Source organism: Panthera leo, chromosome C2, assembly GCF_018350215.1.
Source record: "Panthera leo isolate Ple1 chromosome C2, P.leo_Ple1_pat1.1, whole genome shotgun sequence".
Taxonomy (NCBI): domain Eukaryota; kingdom Metazoa; phylum Chordata; class Mammalia; order Carnivora; family Felidae; genus Panthera; species Panthera leo.
This window is the reverse complement of record NC_056687.1, coordinates 66,884,949-66,909,330: the sequence shown is the minus strand read 5'-3', so window position 1 is coordinate 66,909,330 and position 24,382 is coordinate 66,884,949. Positions and strand designations below refer to the sequence as shown.

Here is a 24,382-nt window from a genome sequence, read left to right as displayed (position 1 = left end):
TCTGGACTCTGTGTTCTGTTTCACTGATCTACTACATGTTTTTGTGCCAGTACCATACTATTTTGATTATTACAGCTTTGTAGTTTATCTTGAAATCTAGGATTGTGATACCTCCAGCTTTGTTCTTTCTCAAGATTGCTTCGGCTTTTAGGTCTTTTGTGGTTCCATACAAATTGTAGTATTATTTATTCTAGTTTTGAGAAAAATGCTGTTGGTATTTTGGTAGGGATTGCATTGAATCTGTAGATGGCTTGGGTAGTATGGACATTTTCAACAATGTTAATTCTTCTAGTCTATGAGCATGGTAATATCATTCCATTTCTTTTTTCTATCTTCAGTTTCTTTCATTAATGTTTTATAGTTTTCAGAGTACAAGATTTTTGGTGTAACTGTAAATGGTTTGTTTTCTTAATTTCTGTTTTTACTTTGCTATTAGTGTATAAAAATGCAACAGATTTCTGTGTATTAACTTTTTATGCTACAACTTCACTGAATTTATTTATTCTAATAGACTTGTGATGGATCTTTAGGGTTTTCTATGTATAGTATCATATCATCTACAAATAGTGATGGTTTTACTTCTTCCTAAACAGTTTAGATGTCTTGTATTTCTTTTTTGGTCTGATTGCTCTGGCTGTGCTTTCCAGTACTATGCCGAATAAACGTGGGGAAGGTGGATGTTCTTGTCTTGTTCCTGATCTTAGGGGAAAAGCTCTCAATTTTTCACCATTGAGTATAATGTTAACTGTGGGTTTTTCACATATGGCCTTTATTATACTGAGGTATGTTCTCTCTAAACCCACTTTGAGAGTTTTAATTATGAACTCAAGTTGAATTTTGTCAAATGCTTCTTCTGCATCTATTGAGATGATCATATGATATTTAACCTTTGTTTTGATTTGTGAACGTTGAATTATCCTTGCATCCCCAGAGTAAATCCCATTTAGTCGTGGTGGATAATCCATTTAATATACTGTTGAATGTGATTTGTTAATATTTTGTTGAGGATTTTTGCATCTATGTTTATCAGGGGCATTGGCCTGTAATTTTCTTTTTTTATAGTGTTTTTGGTTTTGGTATCAGGGTAATACTGGCTTTGTAGAATACATTTATAATGTTTTTGGGAGTTTTCCTTTCTCTTCTATTTTTTGGAATAGTTTGAGGAGAATAGATATTAACTTGTCTTTAAAAGTTTGGTAGAATTTACCTGTGAAGCCATTTGGTCAAGGACTTTTGTTTTTTGAGAGTTTTTTGGTTACTCATTCAGTTTCATTACTAGTGTCTTGTCTGTTCAGCTGCTGTTTCTTCCTGATTTGGTTTTGGAAGATTATATGTTTCTAGGAATTTATCCATTTATTCTAATTTATTGACATAATTTTTTGTAATGTTCTCGTGTAAGTCTTTGTATTTCTGTGGTGTTGGCTATTAATTTTCCTCTTTCATTTCTGATTTTATTGATTTGTGTCCTCTTCTTTTTTTCTTGATGAGTCTAGCTAAAGGTTTATTAATTTTATCTTTTCAAAGAACAAGCTCTTGGTTTCCTTGATCTTTTCTATTTTTTTAAATCTCTATTTCATTTATTTCCACTGTGATCTTAATTTCCTTCCTTTTATGGACCTTGGCTTCATTCTCTTTTTCAATTTCCTTTACATATAAGGTTAGATTGTTTATTTGAGAATTTTCTTGTTTCTTGAGGTAGGCCTGTATCTGTATGAATTTCTCTCAGAATTGTTTTCACTGAATCCCAAAGATTTTGGACTGTTGTCTTTTCATTTTCATTTGTCTTCCTGTATCTTTTGATTTTCTCTTTGATCTCTTCATTGACCCATTGGGTGTTTAGTAGCATGGTATTTAGTAGCATGCTGTTTAGCCTACACGTGTTTTTCTTTTTACCAGTTTTTTTCTTGTGATTGATAGTTCTATGCTATTGTGGTTAGAAAAGATACTTGATATGATTTCAATTTTCTTAAATTTCCTGGGACTTGTTTTATGGTCTAATGTGTGATCTGTTCTGGAGGATGTCTTATGTACACTTGAATTGAAGGTATATTCTGTTGTTTTTGGATGGAATGTTGTGCATGGATATTTTAAGTACATCTGGTCTAATGTGTCATTCAAAGCCACTGTTTCCTTTGTTTTCTGTCTGGATGATCTATCCATTGATGTAAATGGGATGTTATAGACCTCTACTATTACTGAATTACTGTCAGTTTCTCCATTTAGGTCTGTTAATATTTCCTTTATGTATTTAGGTGCTCTAATGTTGGGTGCATAGAGATTTACAAATGTTATATCTTCTTGTTGGATTAACCCCATTATCATTATATAATGCCCTTTGTCTCTTATTACAACCTTTGTTTAAAGTCTGTTTTGTCTGATATAAGTATTGCTACCTTGGCTTTTTTTTAATTTTGCTTTTATTTGCATGGAATATCTTTTCCTATTCTTTCATTCTTAATTTCTGTGTGTCTTTAGGTCTGACATGAGTCTTTTGTAGGCAGCATACAAATGGGTCTTGTTTTTTAATCTATTCCACCACGCTATGTCTTGATGGGAGCATTAGACCTACTTTTACATTTAAAGTAATTATTGATAGGTATGTACTTATTGCCCTTTTGTTAATTGTTTTCTGGTTGTTTTGTAGTTCTCAGTTTTTTTCTTCTTCTTTTGCTCTCTTTCCTTTGATGACTTTCTGTTGTATTAGTTGATTGTCTTTATTTTTTGTATACCCATTATAGATTTTGGTTTTGTCTTTACGATGAGGTTTATATATAACATGTTAATTATATAGCAGTCTATATTAAGTCAGTTACTTAAATTTGAACACATTCTAAAAATTTTTTCACCTCCGTTTTAGGTATGTATTCTCATATTTTACATCTTTGTATTCATAATTTTCTTAGTTCTGATTATGACCTTTTCTTTTTAACATAAAGAAGTCCCTTTAACATTTTTTTTAAGGGTAGCCTAGTGATGATGAACTTTAACTTTTTTAAATTTCTCCTTCGGTTGTGAATGATAACATGGCCATGGAGCGTATTCTTGGTTGTAGGTTTTCTTCCTTTCAGCTCTTTGAATATATCATGCCACTCTCTTTTGGCTCACAACATTTGTGCTGAAAAATCTGCTGATAGCCATAAGTGGTTTCCCTTCTATGTAACTTTTTGTTTCTCTCTTGCTCCTTTTGAAATTTTCTCTTTATCTTTAACCTTTGACATTTTAATTATGTATCATGGTGTGGAACTCCTTGAGTTCATCTTGTTTGGAACTCTCTGTCCTTCCTGAACCTAGATGTTTGTTTTCTTCCCCCAGGTTAAGGAAATTTTCAGCTGTTATTTCTTCAAATGAATTTTCTGCCTCCTACTTTCTCTATTCTCTTCTGGGACCCCTCTAATGTGAATATTTGTTCTCTTGATGTCATCCCAGAGATTGCTTAACCTATCCTTAACCTATTCTCATTAAAAAAAATTTTTTTCTATTTGCTGTTCAGCTGAGTGCTTTTTATTACCTTGTCTTCTAGATTGCTAATCATCTCTTCTCGTCCCCTATTGTTGATTCCTTCTAGTGTATTTTTCATATCAGTTATTGTATTCTTCAGCTTTGATTCTTTCTTATATTTTCTAACTCTTTGTTGAAGTTTTCACTGAGTTCTTCCACCCTTGTCTCCAGTCCAGTGAAGATCTTTAAGATCATTATTTCAAACTGCTTATCAAGCATATTGTTTCTCTAGGTTTCATTTGGTCCTTTTCCTAAGGTTTTGTCTTGTTCTTGTGTTTGGAGCATATTCCTCTGTCTTCCCATCTTGCTTGACTTTCTGTGTTTGTTCCTTTGAATTGAGTAGAATAGCTACTTCTAAACTTAAAAGAAAGGTATTATGTATGTCATTTCCTGTGTATTCTGTGTATGCTGGATAACTTTGGCTGGCTGGAACTGTGGCTGGCATGGGCACAGAGTCCCAGGTACTCCATGTTTGGGCTGCCCTGGTAGGATGGCTTGAGCTAAAGTGGGCTTGGGCCAGGTGGTCCCAGAGCTCTCCATAGAGAGGGTGCTCTGGCAGGAGAGCCATAGCTGAAGTTGGCACAGGTTGGAGCATTCCCTGGGCTCTCCATGAGAGGATCCCTGGCAGGATAGCTGAAGCTGAAGTGAGCATGGGCCAGGGCTGTCTAGGGACTCTCCACCCACAGGATGCCCTGGGAGGACAGCTAAAGCTACAAGTTGGGGTGTTCTGGGGACACTTAACACAAGGGATGCACTGTCGGGGTGGCTGGAACTAAGGTGGATGTGGGCCAAGGAGTCATGGAGTATGTTAGTAAACTGTGTGGAGCCAAAGTAGTGTGGACCTGGGTCTGGGGTGCTTTACGCCTGTGCCACCTTGCTGTAATGGCTGGAGTTACAGTGAGTACTGCTCAGGGGTGTTCTGGCGGGCACCACACTGGTGCTACTTTGGTGGGGCTGGGGCTGGTGTGGGCTAGGGGTCTGGAACTTACTGAAGTGGTAGGCCAGCTAGGGAACCTGAACCCTGCTTCTCTCTGGGCTATCAAGGTGGAGAGGGAGCATAAACTGTGGCACTTGCAGCCCCTCCTGACATGGAAAGGGTTCCGGCAGCTCCCCCACCATTTGGCAAAGTTCTAGGTCTAGTTTCTCTTTACATTCTAGTTGCTATTTGTACTTATGTATTATGCTAAGGCTACTATTTCTGTGATTATGCCTTTTCTGAATGCCCAGAACTTTATTGATCAATATTACTAACATCAGTATTAGGACAGATCTACGTCACATACCTCCTCATGTGACACAGTGAGAAAGACACAGCATTACTCCTGGAGTATTCTTATCAAAAATGTCTAACATAAATTTAATTGTAAGGAAACATCAGACAAACCTAAATTGGGAGATATTATACAAAATAATTGTCTAATACTCTTCAAAAATATCAAGGTCATGAAAAACAATAACTGAGGAACTCTTTCTAATTAAAGGAAATAAAGAGACATGACAACCAAATGTACCACCTTATTCTAGATTAGATTAGAACAAGGATATAAGTGGAACAATTGATAAAATTTGAATAAGGTGTATAGATAAGAGATAGCATTGTATTAATGTTAATTTTCTGAATGGAAACTGGTATATCTGACACCTGGCCACCCTTTCCTTTTAGTACTTGGTACATGAGAGCCAGAAAATCCATTTTTATTGTCTCAGTTTGCCATTAACAAAAATTCACAATAAATTACCCAAGCATATGTATTTTCCATTGTTGGTAATGTTTCTTCAGAGTAAATTCTTGGATGTGGGATTTCAAAAGGTAAGTGCTTATGTAGGTTTATTAGTTCCAGATTACCCTGCAGAAGGGTTGTACCAGGTTACATTCTCACTGGCCTATTACGCCACAGCCTTGCAAACAGAATCCATTGTTACAGTTTTCATTTCACCAGTCTGATAGATAGGAAATAGTATCTCAGTATGGTTTTAATGTGTATTTCTCCAATTGTGAATGATGGTGGATATCTTTTCATATGTTTCAGGATCATTTTTTTGTATCCTTGTGAATTATCTGGTTATGTCTTTTCTTGTTTCTACTGAGTTTGGTCTTTTCCCTCTCCTTTTTATTTATTTATTTTTTTAAAAGATATCTTTTCATATGTTTCAGGATCATTTTTTTGTATCCTTGTGAATTATCTGGTTATGTCTTTTCTTGTTTCTACTGAGTTTGGTCTTTTCCCTCTCCTTTTTATTTATTTATTTTTTTAAAATGTTTATATACTTTAATAGAGAGAGAAAGAACAAGGGAGTGGCAGAGAGAGAATCCCAAGCAGACTGCATGCTGTCAGTGCAGAGGGCTCTATCACAGGGACCCTGAGATCATGACCTGAGCCTAAATCAAGAGTCAGATGCTTAATCTACTGGGCCACCCAGGTGCCCTTCTTTCTCCTTTTAAAAGAATCTTTTCTTCTTAAATTGATTAGAGTTCTTAGCTGTTTATTTTATATGTATATTTCAAATATTTTCTCAAAATTTATAAATTGTCTTTTGGCTTTTACTACATTGTTTTTGCCATGCAGAATTTTAACTTTTCTATTGATTTTTTTGTCAATTTTTTTTTTTTTTTTTTTGCTTTGGAATTGTCATAGTTAGAAAACTTTTGTCTACTGAAATTAAAAAGGAATTCATTCATGTCTTCTCCTAGTATTTGTAGATTTGCATCTAGATTCCTGATGTATTTAGAATTTAATTTTGTGTATAGTATAAAGTCTGGATCAAATTTTGTCTTTTATCCAATGGCTCCCATTTATAAAAATGTTTATTTTTGACTTAGTGATTTGAGATGCCATCTTTGTCATCTACCAAATATCCATAAATAATTAGGTCTATTTCTGTAGTTTCTATTTTATATACTATTCTTTTTGTCAATTCATGAGCCAGTAAATACTTTTAATTATAAATTATAAATTATTAATCTCTGGAAGGACACTTCCTCTCATAGTTTTCCAGTATTTTTTTTTTTTTGGCTATTCTTGCATATTTGCCATATGAAAGTTAAAGTGCTTGTTGATATTTTATAGGAATTGTATTGAAATTTAACTTAGAATTGATATCTTTATATTTTGTGTCAACCTATCCAAGGATAGGTAACATCTTTGAATTTGATCTAGTCTTTGTGATTTTTAAGAGTTTTCAAAAGATTTCCTCATATAGGTTTTCAAAAGTTTTAAGTTTTGCTCACACAGGTTTTATACATTTCTTGTTAAAGTTATTCCTACTTAATATTTATTGTTATTTTAATTGGTTGCTCTCTTTTATTATGTCTTCTACATAGTTATTATTAGGGTATATGAAGGCTGTTTTGTATAATTTTTTATCCTATTTTCTAAATTCTTTTATTGTTTGAATTACTTTTATCATTGATTCTCTAGAATTTTCCAGGTATGTTGGCACATCATCTACAAATAGTTATTTTACTTCTGTAAGAATTTGTATGCTTTTAATTGATTTATCTAATTGTATTAGCTGATATCTCTAATATGTAGTAGTAGTAGTAGTAAGGATAGTAGTAATAGATATTGGGCATTTTTGCTTTGTTTGTTAGGGGAAACAAACATTTTTGTTTTGTTAGGGGAAACAAGAAAACAATAGGCCAATATTATTTGTAAATAATTTTCTTTATTTTGTTAGGGGAAACAAGCATTTTTGCTTTGTTTGTTAGGGGAAATGCCTCTGGTGTTGCTTCAATAGGATACTGGTTTCAGAACTATGGTGTGTGTGTGTGTGTGTGTGTGTGTGTGTGTGTGTGTGTGTGTGTGTATTTATGTAAGAAATACATAATTCTTGAATATTTTTGTCATGATTGGGTATTGAATTTTGTCAAAGCATTTTCCAGTATTCCTGAAGATTATCATAGTTTTTTCTTCCTCCTCCTTCATCTATTAGCATGGTACATTATATTAATAGGTTTCCTAATATTGAATCAATCTTATGGAATAAATTTAATTTGGTCATCTTATTTTATTATATGATGTTAGATTCTATTTGCTAATATTTGATATAGTATACTTTTGCATTGTTATTTACAAATAATATTGGCCTATTGTTTTCTTGCATTGTGTGGTTTTTTTGCACTATTTTTATTCAAGTTTTGCTATCAGTTTTGGTATCAGACTTGCCTCATGAAAAAGAATTATGAAGCATTTTTTGTTTTCAGTGCTTTGCAATAATTTAGGGAGGCTTGGGACTGCTAGAAGTTTTTATATGATTATTGTATGGAAACCATGTTGAATGGTGCCTTTCAATGGGTTAGTTTCCTGATCACTTTGTCTACTTTATTTTTTCAGAAATTAGTCTCTCTAAGCTTTCTATCTTGAATGGGGTCAATTTTGGTAATCTGTATTTCCTTAGAAAATTATTTGTTGCATTTGGATTTTCAAATACATTTTTATAGAGATTTGTAAATTAGTTTCTTAGGAATTTTAAGTATTTCTTCTATTTCAATGGTTATTCCTTCCTTGTCATTTACTATTTTATAAATTTTACTTTATCTCTATTTTTTCTTGATTAGGTTAGCTAGTGGTTTATCTATTTTTTAAATTGATTAAAAATCAGTTAGATCTAGACCTAGGTCTAGGTCTATGGCTTTTTTTTAAAGTAATGTACCTTATTAATCTCTTCTTTTAATTTTACATTTCCTTCTTCCTGCTTTCTTTTGTTTTCTTTTGTACTTTTTCTAATTTTGTTGTTGAACCAGGAATTTGTTGACTTTTATATTTTTATTGATAAATAAAATACTGTATTCTTAGTGTAGAACTATGAACTTAGTACTGTGAGTTTTCCTGTGGTTTTTATTTTAAATATAACCCATAGATTATGATATGTAGAGATTTTGTTTTTATTTGTTAGAAATGTAATTTGCATGGTTTCCTTCTTTTGCCCAGGTGGAAGTGCTTTTTGTTTTTTTATTTTTTAAAATAATTTCTAGTCTTATTGCACATCAATCTAACATGTTATTTATAACACATATACTTCATGGAACTCACTGATGTTTTCTTGGTGCTCTAATATATGATCAATACAAACTAGATGTGTTCTGTATTACAAAGGTAAAGTGTTTGAGATATATTCATAAAAAGTCGCCCTCATTGCTTATGTTCATTAGGTCTTCTTTATTCTTATTTATTACCCTCCTCAACATTTGATCTGTGTTTTAATGAGAATGGTTTATTAAAGTCTACTAATTATTAGTACACTTCTTTCTGTGTCTCCTTGTATCTCTTATATTTGCTTCATAAAAATGGTTGCTTATTATTTGGTGTGTAAATACTCATAGTAAATATGACTGGTAATGTTATATTTACTATGATTGTTGTTTTTAGCATTAAATTTTCCTCTTTTTGTTATATTTAATGCAAAATAGCCCTCACTGCTTTCTTCTTGCTCCATTTTTCTAGGATATTTTTTGTCCATCCCTTTAGTTTTAGTCTTTTAGAATCACTTGGTTTTAGGTATGATTTTTATGTACCACACTGAGTTGTAATTGTGTTTTACTTTCTGAACCAAATTGAAGTCTTTCTTTTAATAGATGATTTAATCCCATCACATTTATTGATATAACTAAAATGTTCCATTTCAATTCTTAAATTATTTTATAATTATGTGTATTGTGTATTTACTATGTTTCTTTGTCTACCTTTAAGGGTACTCTTTGGAGTTTTACTTTTAAATTTAGACAGGTGTGTATTTTGTTCTAGCGCGTACCTGTGTACTTTTTATTATCTGGCTTGTAAACATTTTTTTTAAGATTTTATTTTTCAGTAGTCTCTACACCCAACGTGGGGCTCAAACTCACAATTCTGAGATCAAGAGTCATATGCTCTTCCAACTGAGCCAGCCAGGCATCCCTGGTTTGTCAAGATTTTAATGGTATCCTGTAGCACCTACCTATTGCCTGAACAATAGTCATTGACATTGAGCTTACTTTAGTTTTCTTTTTCCCTCTCCTTTTCCCTCCGTTTAAAAAGTGCATTAGTTCTGTTTGTCTCAATGTATAACATTTATACATTAATTTTCCACCCTTGTCCCTACCCTTGTAGGATGTAGAGATGAAAACTAATATAATCTACGTTTTTATTTATTCATATTCTTACCATCAGTCTTAGTGCTGAAGTACTCTTAGTCCTCTCTTGGTTGGATTACACTTACCTGCTAATAGATTTCTTGAGGGCTAATATCGTATAGAATTCCCTAAGTTCTTGTATGTGTAAAACTGCTTTTCTATAACCTTAATAATTAAAGCACATCTTGACTAGATATAGACTTTTGGTCCACCTTTTCTTTTATTAAGTTTTAGGAAAATGATTTCTTTGCTGTGCATGCTGTTTTTGAGAATTCTGATGGTGATATAATTCTTTTTTTTTCCTTCTAAATATGTAGACCTTGAGATTTTTATATCTTTGAAGTTGGATAGTTTTAATAGGCTAATTAATTAACTATTGCTGTGAAACAAATTACTTTAAGAGCTTAGTGACTTAGGGGCACCTGGCTGGCTTAGGAGATCATGTCACTCTTGATCTTGGGGTTGTGAGTTCAAGCCCCACATTGGGTGTAGAGAGTCCTTAAATAAAGACACTTGAAAAATATGTTTTAAAAGAAGAACTCTGTGGCTTAAAAGCAACAGAAATAATTATTAACGCAAAGTTTCTATGAGTCATAAGCTTGGGAGCATCTTTGTTGGTGGTCTGGTTTGAGGTTGTAGTAAAGCTGTTGGCTGGGACTATAATTATCTGAAGGGTTGAGTTGCATCTGCTTTTAAGATGGCACACACATACTGCCCAGCTGGTGCTCAATTCTCCATGTGACCTTCTCCATAGAGCTGTTGTTGTCCTTATGCCATGATGATTGGCTTTCTCTAGACTAAGTGATATAAAAGAGCAAAATGGAAGCTGCAACATCTTTTAGGAGCTAGCCTTGGTATTTTAGTTGTTTTGGGTGAGTGGCTAACTTGGTCCCTCTTACACCAGTCTTGTTGGAAACAGAAGTCTCTTGACCATTATTTCTTTCATAGTTTTTATGATTCATGCTGTATTTTTTCTTTTCATGGTACTTCAATTATGTATATGTTTGGCATTTTAGGGTGTAGAATCTATTATTTTACGCTAAAGAACATTGATATTTTATCAGTGAGCTTGGCTGAACTCAAACTCTAAACTTTGTCTTCCTATAGTGGACAGTAACTCAAATCTCTGTTCAGTTTAGACTTTTAACTGGCTGCTTAGAGTCATCCCATACTTGCATAGATTAGAGGTCAGCTAGATATTTGAACAGATTTATATGGAGAATTTTGGGTTTTCCTTCTCTGGATCTCATTTCTGGACTTTCTCCATTCATTTTATACCTCCTGTAATTATTCTGAGCTCTTTTTCAAATTCTGTCAATTAATAAACTCCAGGCTTTTATCCAAGTTTTTAGTTACCCTCTTTCAGTTTCTCCTTTCTTTTGGTCACTCTCCATTTCCTTCAACTATTTTGTCTAGAGTTAATATTACATAGGAGGATTTGTTTCAATGAAAGTTTTATGACACTATTTTAAAAAAGTTTCTGCTACATCTGTTTTAGTGAGGCCTTCCCTAATTTTGCTATCTGAAAATTGCAGAACCAGCCATCCCCTCCTGGTGCTTCGTTTTTGTTCACAACTCTTATCATCAGTTGATATGGAATGCATTCTAACATTTGTTTTCTGGTTTCTCCAACTAAAATGTAAGCTCTTAGAAAGCAGATGTATTTCTCTCTTGTTCAGTGCTATTTCTTCACTTCCTAGAACAGATCAGTTTAGTGGTTAATAAATATTTCTGTATGCATGAATGAATCAATGCATTAATTTATTTCTTTTTCTATATCCTTGTTTAGTGCCCGAAAGGCCGTGGATGAGGAAGAGGAAGCAGTTGAAGAACGTCGGAATATGCGAAATATTTGGGTGACTGGCAGAAAAGGTTTAACTGAAAGGGAAGCAGCAGCCCTTATAGTAGAAGAAGCCAAAAGGATTCTGCAGCAGGATTTAGCTGAAATGGGAGTGCAATGGAATCCATATTCCCTTTTAAATTCTAATACACACTCATTGACCAGCAGTGAGCCAGAAGTAAAGGAACAGAAACTTACACCCCAAACTAAGAGATCTTGTAAAAGATTAATATCAAAGAAAAAAAGTAGCTCAGTGTTTAATGATTCTTTTGCTAAGCATTCACCAACTACAGTGCAAGATTTAGTTAAATGTGGAGAGAATAGAAATTCCTTTTATTACAAGTTACGGAATGGGAATCAAGAATCCCAAGTACATTCCATTTCCAGAGCAAGAAAACGGGCTTCTTTGAACAGAAGTAAAGAAAAGCTAGTAACCTCTCTGAATGAGAGGAAAAAAAGCACTAAGAATGTTGTTCAAACTCTCTTATTTGAGAAAACAAAAAAAGAATCTTTGAGTTTCAGTTCAGAAAAGATGAGTACTGCCTCTCGATCTTGGAAACGTGGTAAGCATCTAACACAATCCAGAGATAGTAGCCCTGTGAAAGACACTGGGATGTATAGAATTGATTTACAGGAACAAGCTATGTCTAATCCTGTTTATTGTGAAGACTCAATTACCTTAGATGAGAAGAATATGGAATTTAGAAGTCCAGAGCCGTTTGCTAAAAATGTATCTTACTGTGCTGAGGGAAAATATAGCAAAGCATCATTCTCATCACAAACAGAACAAAGTTCAAAGAACAAAACAAAAACTAACAATATTCTTGTGGAACATTTTATCACAGAATCCCAGAGTAAAAAAGTGACTTGTCATCCCACTAGTACAGTTAGTGAAAACGGAAGAGCACTAGCTTTTGTTCAGTCAGAAAAAATAAACAAAGTACTGATGATACAAAGTGATTCAAAAACCCAGAATGTTTATGTAAAACACCATGACACCCATTCAATTAACCAGTGTGCAGAAAAACAGTCTGATAAACAAACAAACACTTATACCAAACAGAAAAAAATATTAGAGAGACAAATGCCCTGTGAGACAGGCAGTAGTTATATGAATAAAGACTCAAATGGTATTATCAAGTGTGGAATTATGAAGTTTAATGGTGAGGAAAATAAATCAAATAATTTTCAGGTATCAGGAGATAATATAAACAGCACTGAGATACTCAGTAGAATACATCCCCCAACTGGAGCATTTGGTAAATCAGGAGGCCAGCATGAGGATTTTCTAAATCCCTCTAAAATACAAGAAAAAACGGAAGCTTATGCAGCAAACAAAACTAAAAATAATTGCGTTTCTGACTTAGGTTTAGTTCTTTGTGAATTTGAAGATAGTTTGTACCTGGATACTCAGTCAGAGAAAATTATACAACAGATGGCAACTGAAAATGCCAAACAAGAAGGAGCAAAGGATGCCAACCTGGCAACAGAGACAATGCCGAAGAGTTTAGACAAACAGAGCTCGGTGATCTCTTTTCAGAATGAGATTCATATTACTTTTCCTGGTGAACGACATTCTCCAGGAGTGACAAATATAGATCATTTGGAGGATAAGACTGTAGATACTGTGAAACAAAGCACCGATTCACATGGAGTTGATGTCCTGACTCCAGAAAGCTCAATTTTTCATTCTCCAATACTCTTGAGGGAAAATGGCCCTTGTTTTAAAAGGAATGAACTTTCTGTCACTGACTCTCAATTAAATAGTTTTCTTCAAGGTTATCAAACACAAGAAGCTTTGAAACCAGTTATACTACCGCCTCCCACTGGTGTAGAAGTAGAATGTCTGCCAGCTCCTGAAACAACTTTGAATTTGAGTGATAGCTTACTATTTGACAGTTTCAGTGAAGATTACCTAGTGAAAGAACAACCACCTGATACACAAGCAAAAGAACCGCTTTCTTCTGAACTAATGTCAAACTGTTTCAGTCATTCTCTGTGTCTACAACCAGAGGGCCAACTTAGAAAATCAAATATAAATGAGAATCAAGATAATCAGCAACAGTTGACTTGTTTCAGTGAGGAGTCTCTTATATTTTCAGAGTTGGATTCTGCTCAGATGGTTGAAGCTTTGGACAATGTAGATATATTTCCTGTCCAAGAAAAACATAATACCTCAGTGTCTCTTACAGCATTAGAACTAAGTGATCCAGGAACTGTCAATAATGATTATTCACAAAGAGAAATAATTGGAAGAGATAAAGATGAAAAGTCTAAAAAGTCCAAATTAACTGAGATAGGGCAAAATAAATCGCTCATATGGTCAGGGGCATCGTTTGATTTAAGTCCAGGACTGCAAAGAATTTTAGATGAAGTGTCCAGTCCTCTAGAAAATGAAAAGCAAAAATTAGCCACTACAAACTTGTCTAGTTTAAAAGGGGAAAATATGGAGTTAAATGGCAAACAAGTGATTTCAAATTTGGAGCCAAATCAAGTTCCGGGAATTTCATTTTTCCCTAATGTTGAAATAAAGAGCAAGATTGGAGCACTGGAGAACGGGGCCCATCATGGTAAAACCTCATCCCTCTTGCCTTGGAAAGAGAGCTGTATAGTTGATGATAACGGACTCATTCCTCCTACACCCATCCCAGCATCTGCTTCTAAGCTAGTGGTTCCAAGTATTCTTGGAACATCTTCTGTAAAACTCCAGAAAATGCATAGTGTTTTACAGCTTGGTAAAAGTTACTCATTTGGCTCATCTTCAGCTATTAAAAACCAAGATTTAAGTTCAGAGAGTAGAGATGGTTTAAAAAAGGATAGACCTATTAGAGACACAAGTTTTTCACTGCAGTTGTCACAGGATGGATCGCAGTTAACTGCAGCCTCATGCAGCCCAGAAAGCTTGGCCATAATTGATGTAGCAAGTGACCAAATTCTCTTTCAAACATTCATTAAGGAGTGGCAGTGCAAAAAGAGATTTTCCATCTCACTGGCTTGTGAAAAGATCAGTAATTTGAGGTCTTCTAAAAATGCTGCTATTGGTGGTAGGTTTAAGCAAGGTAAGAATTTTTTCTTTAATTTTTCATATTTTCATGTTTATATGTAAAATAGTGAATTGGGATGAATGTACTAAATTTATTCCAATTTAATTAAAATTTCTTCTATATGGGTTTACCTGTAGAACAGCTTATTGTTCAGTGCAACTAGATTAATAATAGTTGCCATCTGGTATAAGTGATGGGCGACTCCAGGGTGTCAGAACTGAGCACTGAGAAAAAAGGTCAAGCTGGGATACTGAAATAATGCAGACCTCTAAGGCACTACTTATTACTGTGGCCCTGATCCGCTGTTATAGCTCTGGTCTAATCAGGCCTGTGTCTGCCTCTTTTCTTCAAAAGCCAGAAATCCCTAAACAGCCTTGCCACAGTAGCTCCCCACACTAGGTGGTCCAAAGGGAGTTCTATAGCAGTCTTGTCTCTCAGGACATGGACATAGTACCCAAGCTTATTGCTGCTACAGCCATCCCAGTTGTTGTGGCTGGTACATGGGCCAGCACTGGGATAGTTTTTGGCAGCTTGATCATTGGGTGTATCAGGAACCTGGCTCTCAAACAGCAGCATTTCTTCAGTTCTATTCTGGGTTTTGCCATGTGTCAGGCCATGGTGCTAATTGTTGCCTTTCTTATTCTTTTCACTTTACGAGGCTTCATGGAGGTCATCTACCTGTCTCTGCTGCTTCAACTCCAGCCCATATCTGGTGCTGTAGTGTGCTAAGCTTTACCATTAAACGCAATGTTTCTTTTAAAAAATCATATAAATATGTATATTTAATACATAATATAATATTTTATATAATATATAAATGTTAGAATATAATTTTGTAAAAACAAATATATTTTGAATATGGATCACCATTTTTGGTATCTCATTTTTTATTAATCATCAGTGCTTATGAATTATTTTCTATTAATTAATTAAAATAATTAATTTGTATTATATAATCTACTTAGATAATCACAAAAGTACATAGAAAATTGGCACTATATTTTTAACAATGTATGTTAACTATATTTTTCAATACTTACCTCAAGTAGACTTATAACCTTTACTGATATTCATGAATTCTATACCAAAATGTTGATCCCAAATCCTCACAGAGCCCTTCCACATTTTAAGAGAATTGAACCAAATAATGCCATGCATGTATATTCCTGTCTTACTTCATGACAGTAAGGATTCTGTATCTTGGGGAATAGCTGTAGTCAGCTTGACGACCTGCTGTGGAAATCAAAGATTTGATCAGATTTCTTAAATCTCTGTATTTATGAATGAATTTGTTCATAAAAGTTTGAGTATTTGTCTGATCTTCAATTCATGGAACACATGTTTTTCTTTTTAATTTTTTTATTTGAGTATAATTGACAGTCAATGTTATATTAGTTTTAGGTGTACAACATAATGATATGAGAAGTTTATACATTATACCATGTTCACCATGAGTATAGCTACCATCTGTCCCCATACATTGCTATTACAATATCATTGACTATATATATTCTTTATGCTGTGCCTTTTATTCCCATGACTTATTCATTACATAACTAGAAGCCTGTATCTCCCATTCTCTTTAGCCATTTTGCCCAACCCCCCACCTCCCCTTCCTTCTAGTAACCATCAGTTTGTTCTCTGTATTTATAGGTCTGATTCTGCTTGTTTGTTTATTCATTTATGTGTTTTTGTTTTAGATTCTATTTATGAAATCATATGGTATTTGCCTTTCTCAGTCTGACTTATTTCACTTAGTGTAATACCCTGTAGGTCCATCCATGTTTCAAACGGCAAGTTCTCATCCCTTTTTATGGCACCATAATATTTCATTGTATATGTATACCACATCTTCCTATTCATTTGTCTGTAGATGAACACTTAGGTCATGGAGCAAATGTGTTAATGACAAGTTTTATATATGTTTTGTGTTGACTAGTACTTTCCATTTTTCATTCAACAAATATAAAATTGAGCACATTCTTTGAGCAGGTAGAGGGGTAAAATTGTTCACTTAAATTTAACAACTGTGTGCCAGTTATTAGACTGGTTCTTGATCTGTATTTGTAAAGTTGGAGATCCATTATTTCAGAAAAAATGTTGACTCTGGATACAAAATTATACCTGATTCTTCACCAAGAAGTAAGATACTTGATTTTTTTGGAGTTTCTTAGTGTTAAGAATTTCTGAGTTCAGGAGTGCCTATGTTGGCTCAGTCAGTTGAGTGTCTGACTTTGGCTCAGGTCATGATCTCACACCTCATGGGTTTGAGCCCTGTGTTGGGCTCTGTGCTGACGTCTCAGAGCCTGGAGCCTGCTGCAGATTCTGTGTCTCTGTCTCTCTCTCTCAAAAATAAACATTAAAAAAAGAAAAAAAGAATTGCTGAGTTCACTACAAAATTTTTATAGTATACCAGTGGTCTTTATTTGTTTCAGTTATAGCAATTCAAAATGTAGCTTGAAAAAATTTAGTTAATACCCACTTTAGTTATTATTATGGATATATTTTAAGATATCTTTGATAAATTTTTCAAAGTGACAGTTATCTAAATTGATGGGAAGCCTAGAAAGATCTTACATATACCTTAAAAAGACCATCCAAATAATGCATATTATGGGGATCTGGAAATTTTGCCAATCAAATAGTTTTTTTTTTATCATTATCATTGTTTTAACATTCAGTTTAATGGCTTTATTTTGAGATTTTTAACTATTTCACTTTTGATTTATTTAGTCAGCCTACCTCAGGAAACCCCTATTAGAGATGATGGAGTTCCTGTTAAAGGTTGTGATGACATCTTGGTGGTTGGTTTGGCAGTGTGCTGGGGTGGAAGAGATGCCTATTATTTTTCACTGCAGAAGGAACAAAAGCATCCTGGTAAGTAATCACTATTTGATTAAGTCACCATATAATTTTTAAGATAATCTCTATTAGGATAGTGGCTTTTTTGTTGAGAATAATTTCCTGATGTTTTCCTAGAATTTATTTTTAGGATTAAAAAAATGGGGAGGGGGGGAAGTGGCACATTTGTACATTATTTCATATATTCATTAGAATGAATGTCTTAAGTACTATTCTTACTCCCCTCTACCTATCACATAGGCTACTAATACTATCTTTTCTTCTTGGAGGTAGTGGAGTGGAGCCTTAGGGACTCCCTGGATATCTTAGGGGATTGCTCTGAAGATTGGATCATACCAGTTTCTTTTCAGACTTTTTTCCTGTCATTGACTGTGTCTGGAACTTATCTAGTGACACTGATGAGCTGAACATATACAATAGTTGAATCATACAGCCTTTGTAGAAGCCTTTGGAATAGAGAGGATATGATCTAGAAATACCTTGTGATCTGATTACAGTTGCTGCATTACATACCTGACATAATTGGTTTTAGACAGGAGCAAAATTAATAAGTAAGCATTTTAAAGAATGCCATATAATGTATGTGTTCCTGAGTAAGCTTGAAATTTTTTTCAGTTGTTTTGAGGGAAAATGTGTTATGTTGAGTACTTTTTTTTTTTTTTAAGATGTAACACTATACGTTCATACTAAACCTTTTTAAAGGAGTTCATTTAAAATTCATTTCAAAACACCCTTTTCTGTCTTTAACTCCTTATTCTGGGAAATGTAAATTTATTTTTAGAAATATTCATATTTAGAATTGTCTCCCACCTAATTAAATAGAACAATATAAATTACATAGCATAAGCCTTAATTTTTAGAATATGAAGCTTTGTGCTTGCTTCGGCAGCATACACACTAGAATATGAAGCACTTCATCTATATGATCAACATAACCTGAATAAGGTCATGCTGAGTTATTGGTTACATGGAAGTAAACCCTTAGATTTCTGAGTCTTTTTTCAGTCTTTTTATTAAAGATTGCTGCTTCAAATGAATGCATGTAATTTTTGCCTTAAGCCTTTTTGTTTGTTTGTTTTTTAAAGAAATTAGTTCCAGTTTGGTCCCACCTTCTCTGGATCCAAGCCTGACTGTGAAAGACAGAATGTGGTATCTTCTGTCTTGCTTTCAAGACGAATCCGATAAAGAACGTTCTATTATCATCTATGACTTCATCCAGAGCTATAAAATTCTTCTTCTGTCTTGTGGTATCTCCTTGGAACAAAGTTATGAAGATCCTAAGGTTTCATGTCTTATTTAATTTTTACTATACTTAAAAAAACTTTTTTAATGTGTAGTGTTAATTCTTAAATGACTTGGTATTTATTTAACTCCAACAATGAAGCTTACATTTTTCAGAGTAGTCATTCCTTTATCCAGTAATTTCATCCACCCAGAACAGAATATTAGGCACCAAAATACCTCTATGTAGATAAAAACAGTGATTCCACAAATTATAAGCACTAAAATTCATATCTTTCCTCAGAGATTTAAAAAAATTTTATTTTGGTTATGTTTTAAGTTTTCTGTCTCATAGTAAATTAGAAATGAAGTGAGAACTGTCAGATTTAAATATATGGTAGCAGGTTGTTTCAGATGTCCATGACTATAGAGGCAGAAAATAGGAAAAATGTGTAGATAATAAGCCATCTGAAAGGACAACATTTAGGGCCATTTAGCATAGGGACAAATCACCTTATTAGCCCCTGTGAACTTTGCTTATAATAATAGCAAAGCATGATATGCTTTTCATAATGATGACTCTGAGTTATCAAGGAAAGGGTAACTTACATTATTGTAACATAAACAGTATAATGCATTTTCATAAGACATTTATTTACAGTATCATAGCTTTCAAAGGAATATCATTTTCCCCCTATTGATACTGAATACATGAGGTATGTAGAATATTAATTTTGAATTGATATATGATACTACTTGGTTGTTATTAGCAATATAATCAATAATAGGATAAATCAATAGGATAAATTTCTTAGTTTCTTTAGCTTTTTTAGGGAAAGATTTTCAAAGGCAATATCAAATAAACTGAAGATACTGGCCTTTTCTGCAGTTCAGGCTGGGCTTGGTTTACATGTGATAAATTCCATGTAGTTTTTAAACTGACATTTACTGGATATAAAAAGTTGTCACTTAATTTTGATGTTCCAGAGTCCAAAAGGAGAATATGGGTAATATGAGCTTCTCATTAAAACTACTGTAGCATCTCAGATTTATTGTAGTACTTTTTACATAAACTATTTGAAAGATTGCACAATCAGTTTTGTCAGTCACAACACTTTTGATGTAAGAAGATAATTAATTTTAAAAAGCTCACTTTTATAAGAAACATTTGCCAACTTTTACATCAAACTACCGTATTTGATATTCTCTAAAAGGTTTCTGTTCACCAGTTTCTAATGTGGATGGCAGGATATGAAATGTCTCCCAGCTTTGCAGGCTTACCAGGTTCCAAAAGTAAGAGTTGTGTCAGCAATATATGGCTTCACCCTTTCAGGTATCTGACATAATCAAACTAAAAGACAATATCATTTCTTGCTTGGAGCGGCTTTTAAGATGTTAATATTGGATTTTCCTCCTTACAAAGCCCATTTATTCATTTACTTAGCCATAACTACTATTTTTCCTTCAATGCTTTAACCTTTATGTTACAATTCCTAAGGGCCTGATGGGGCAGGATGTGCCTTCACCCCTTTTGGAATAGTTACAGTTTCTTGCTTAGGAATCATTCATTTCCAGCCCTTATACCCGTAGTCCTGGTCCTGTGACCCCTATTATCAGCTAAGAGGAAAAAAGTTGAGGTGATGTGGGAAAGAAAGTATGTTAGCACCTTCCCCCCGCCCCCCACCTTAGTTCCTCAGATCCAAACAGACAAATATATCCAGTGGGGACTCCTTTAGCCCCACTCATGTTCATGTTGAGTGTGAGCATATACTCACATACCATGAAGGCATAAAAGCCATCTCTTCCTGCCTTTCTCTTCCCCCATTTACGACAACCAATGTTTTAATTGCCTATTTCAGTTCTCTATCAAACTAGTACTGAGGAGGATATCTCTTTGCCCATTGTTGAACATTATGGACTGTAAAGTGTGTTCTTTAGTCTGAAGAAATAACAGTTAGCCATTCAAACTGGTGCAATTTCTTCTTCTGTTCTTTTAATAGTACCCAGAGCATTTGCCCCTACAATCAGGTAAGCAAAGCACAGTCCAGAGTCAATGTCTGTTCCTATTGGACCCATTTGTAGCCCTCCAAGGCTACTAGCATTAATTTCACCTGCCAGCTATATTCATGACCTTCCTAACAGGGAATCTGCTAAATAACCATCTGCAGTCTTGGTCCCTCTTGTTGGCAGATAGAATAGTTTGTTTTGGCACTCTGTGCCTCAGAGGGTGCAAGAGGAATATGTCTAGATTCAGCCCATCTCTGCATTGCTGCAGTGAACCAGGCCCACTCATTTCACAGATCCAGGTGTCCATCTTCCAGGGTCATACAGGGACATTGGCTTGATGATTCTAGTCACCTTCCTAGCCTAGAAGGGAATTCTTCTGAAAGGCATTAATGTGTCCTATTTTGATGCACCCCTTCAAATTTCTATAAGGACTGTGTCCCAGAAGAGGACCTTCCTGACTGACATTTTGGCAAAGTTATTGGGCATTATTTATGAGCCAGTGAAAACCCAAACAGAGCTTTTCCCTAGCTCTGTTCAATTCTTTCATCACTGCTAGGAAAACAACATGAAATTCAGCACACCAGGATGATCTTTTCTATCTTCTTTAATTAGAATGATGGCCTTCCAAAGCAGGATATTGTCCATTCACTTCGGAACTGCCATCCACAAACCTAGCAGCTCTTTATCAGTCAGTCAAGGACTGTTTCTAGAGCACTGTCCAAGTGACAATGGAATCCAGCAGCTTCTCCTCACACAATTCCAGAGTCAAGCCTAGGAGAAAAGAGGCTCCCTGCTCTTGAGTATCTCTTCTTTTCATTCCCCAGGCAGCAGGATCCTGTATAAACTGTTTCCATTTTATTATGGAACTCTACTGGGCACTGCCATCTCCATTAGAGCAGTTCTCAGATATCACCCAACACTTTGTGGGTATTTCAGGTTTCAGGATCGTATTATATCCTTTAGTAATAGAAATAGCATCAATTAATAATGTCAGATAAGAAGGCAATAAATACCCTCAAATGGAAATTCTCTTGTTTAAAGTTCCAGTAGTCATTGTCATGAGATGCTCACAAGCTCTGCCATTAGCCCCAGTCTCCACATAGGGCGATTGCACAGTTTGTCTTTACCAGCACTTGAGCTTTATTCCACACTGTGCGGGATTAGGCAATCTTGCTGGTTCGCACTGAGCATGTCTATTTAACATTGCTTGAAGAGTGAATTTAGATGCCTTCTGTTTTACAATACTAATTATGGGACATGTTCCCCTGTTTGACATAATGTCCATTCCCAAAATGCAATCAGGTAAGAATCCAACCACCTCATCTAAAGCCATTTCAAACATACCAGTTCTCCTACAGACTTTTTCCTTAATTCCATCAACCCTTACATTTCTAATCATAATCTCCATTAGGACTTCATCAAAAGGCTTTGGTTTTACAAAACTAGGTAGGGAAAGTGTTCCCCAACCAGGCATAACAACTCATTACCATAAAATATTCAGGTAAAGGAGATACAACTTCTTCACATAATTAAACATTCCAATTTACATAAGCCTATCAACGATTACATTTTTACATTTCTCTTAATCTAATTGTAGCCCAAATAAGGGCTTTACCAATGGGTTTTGGTACCAGAGTTCCTGGATCTTCCATCAAAGAGTTCTGGAAACTTCTCTTTTCCACCTCCTGACAGTTTTACCTACGCTTGTCCTAAAGGCTTTGAGTCCTGAGGGACGGGTTGAACCAAGGTACCCTGGCCCTTTTATTAACTTGATTAATCTGCCTAACCACTGGTCAGGTTTCTCATTGTACCTTTTGCCTTCAAGCTTTTAAAATTTCTCCAAATTGTGGTGAATAGAGCAGTCTTGTTTGAGGCCCTTTAATGTTGGGGGACTAACGGAGGGGGGGTTGCTTTGACCCACCCAACCTTTGGTGGTGCTTTATTAAAACCTTTTATTTAATCCATCATTACCCATTTTATTCATCACATTTCTTAATAACCATCTAAAGATTTCCAGCCTTCTGGGGTGAGTCCTGTAACTCTCCCCTTTCTGTTTCCTCTTTCTCTTGCTCCTGTCAATATTTGCTTTATTCCCCTTATTTGTTAATAACCTTTTAAAATTTTCCACCCTGTTGGGAAGTCTCTTGACTCTGGCCCTGCCTCTTCTCATTCTCTTGTTAATAAATCTCAAGTTTTTATTATCATCTCTAAGGCCTATGAGAGGAAGTGAGGTGGTAATTTTGACAAGGCTTCCCAAACTGTCCCTCAGTTTTGCAACAGTACAGTTATATGGTTAAAGGTCCCCCTTAAACCAAAGCATTTACTGTGACCTGGATAATGTACTGATTTCAGTGGGTAAATATCCCAGTTATCATAAAGCAGTCCCATATGGCTTGCATATGAAGAATATCAGCTCCTTTATCTGGGGTGTTCCACTTGGCATTTATAAGAGAAAAGGGACAGTCTCCCTCTCAGGGTAAACAGACCTTACAGTGGCTTTTATCCGGTGTACCAGGCCAGCTGTTTCCTTGGCAACAACCTCGCATGTGTCTGGATCACATACACTCAACTCTTATTATACTATAGTGAGCTGTGGGGTCTTGCATCAACCCTCTGCCTTTTGTTCTGCAGCATCCAAGACCAGACCCTCCTCCTAAATTACTCTCCTAATCCATTTTAGTAAAGGTTCCTCAAGAGGCTGATGATAGTAGGTAGGGTGCCTGGGTGGCCCAGTTGGTTAAATGTTTGACTTCAATTTAGGCCATGATCTCATGGTTTGTGAGTTCAAACCCTGCAAAGGGCTCTGCACTGACAGTGCTGAACCTGCTTGGATTCTCTCTCTCTCTCTCTCTCTCTCTCTCTCTCTCTCTCTCCCCCTTTCTCTCCCTCTCTCTTCTTCTCTCTTCCTCTCTCTCTCTGCCCCTCCCCCACTCACTCTGTCTCTCAAAATAAATAAATAAACTTAAAAAAAAAAAGACTGATTATACTGATCCGCAAAGGGAAACAGCTTCTTCACACTGTATCCCCTAGTTTTGGTAGTTTGTAGGTATTGCCCTCCTACATTGATTACCTTAACGATGACCAGAGGTCTTAGGGCTACTTTGTGTTGCCCCTGTACAGATGACTTTGAGGCTACTGGCTAGAGCTCAGACTGACCCAAATCTGAACTTGGTTTATCATCAGGGCGAGACCCAGCACTTTACTTTTATTTAGCTATTACAGATAACAGTAACCAGGAGATTGTATGTTTAGTGTGATTATTATTTTTTATTTCCTTATATATCTAATGAGCCAACTCCTTGGGGGTTAGGTCTACCATTTCTAAATTGCATTGGTAGCTTTTACCTTTAGTAACTATAGTGTAACTGCAGTTTCACATCATGGGTCACTAGGTAGCATCCAGCGATCAAAGGATCATAATCTCCACCCTTTTATCTTTTCTCTTCATAAACCATATGTTTCTGTGAGCCAGGCCCTTCTAGCAAGTTCTGCTTCTCTGACACCAAAAAAACCAAAAAAAAAAAACAAAAAAAGTGTTCTGAGACCAATTCTTTTTTTTTTTTTTTAATAATTTTTTTTAACGTTTATTTATTTTTGAGACAGAGACAGAGCATGAACAGGGGAGGGGCAGAGAGAGAGGGAGACACAGAATCTGAAACAGGCTCCAGGCTCTGAGCGGTCAGCACAGAGCCCGACGCGGGGTTTGAACTCACGGGCCGCGAGATCATGACCTGAGCCGAAGTCGGACGCTTAACCGACCAAGCCACCCAGGCGCCCCGTTTTTTTTTTTTAATTTTTTTT

The 24,382-nt window shown here is 35.1% G+C and overlaps 1 protein-coding gene and 1 pseudogene across 4 annotated transcripts in view; both read left to right on the top strand.

Moving 5' to 3' along the window:
* Nucleotides 1–24,382, top strand: part of POLQ (DNA polymerase theta) — a 158,119-nt gene that overhangs the window by 52,248 nt on the left and 81,489 nt on the right. For all 4 annotated transcript variants that reach the window (XR_006207137.1, XM_042955297.1, XM_042955299.1 and 1 more), the window contains exons 16-18: nucleotides 11,397–14,506; nucleotides 17,225–17,368; nucleotides 18,439–18,635. Coding sequence is in view for 3 of the 4 variants with exons in the window: in XM_042955297.1 (XP_042811231.1) it covers nucleotides 11,397–14,506; nucleotides 17,225–17,368; nucleotides 18,439–18,635 (3,451 nt within the window). In the remaining variant the exon portion in view is untranslated. The remainder of the gene's footprint in view (nucleotides 1–11,396; nucleotides 14,507–17,224; nucleotides 17,369–18,438; nucleotides 18,636–24,382) is intronic.
* On the top strand, nucleotides 14,750–15,220 carry LOC122230355 (annotated as a pseudogene).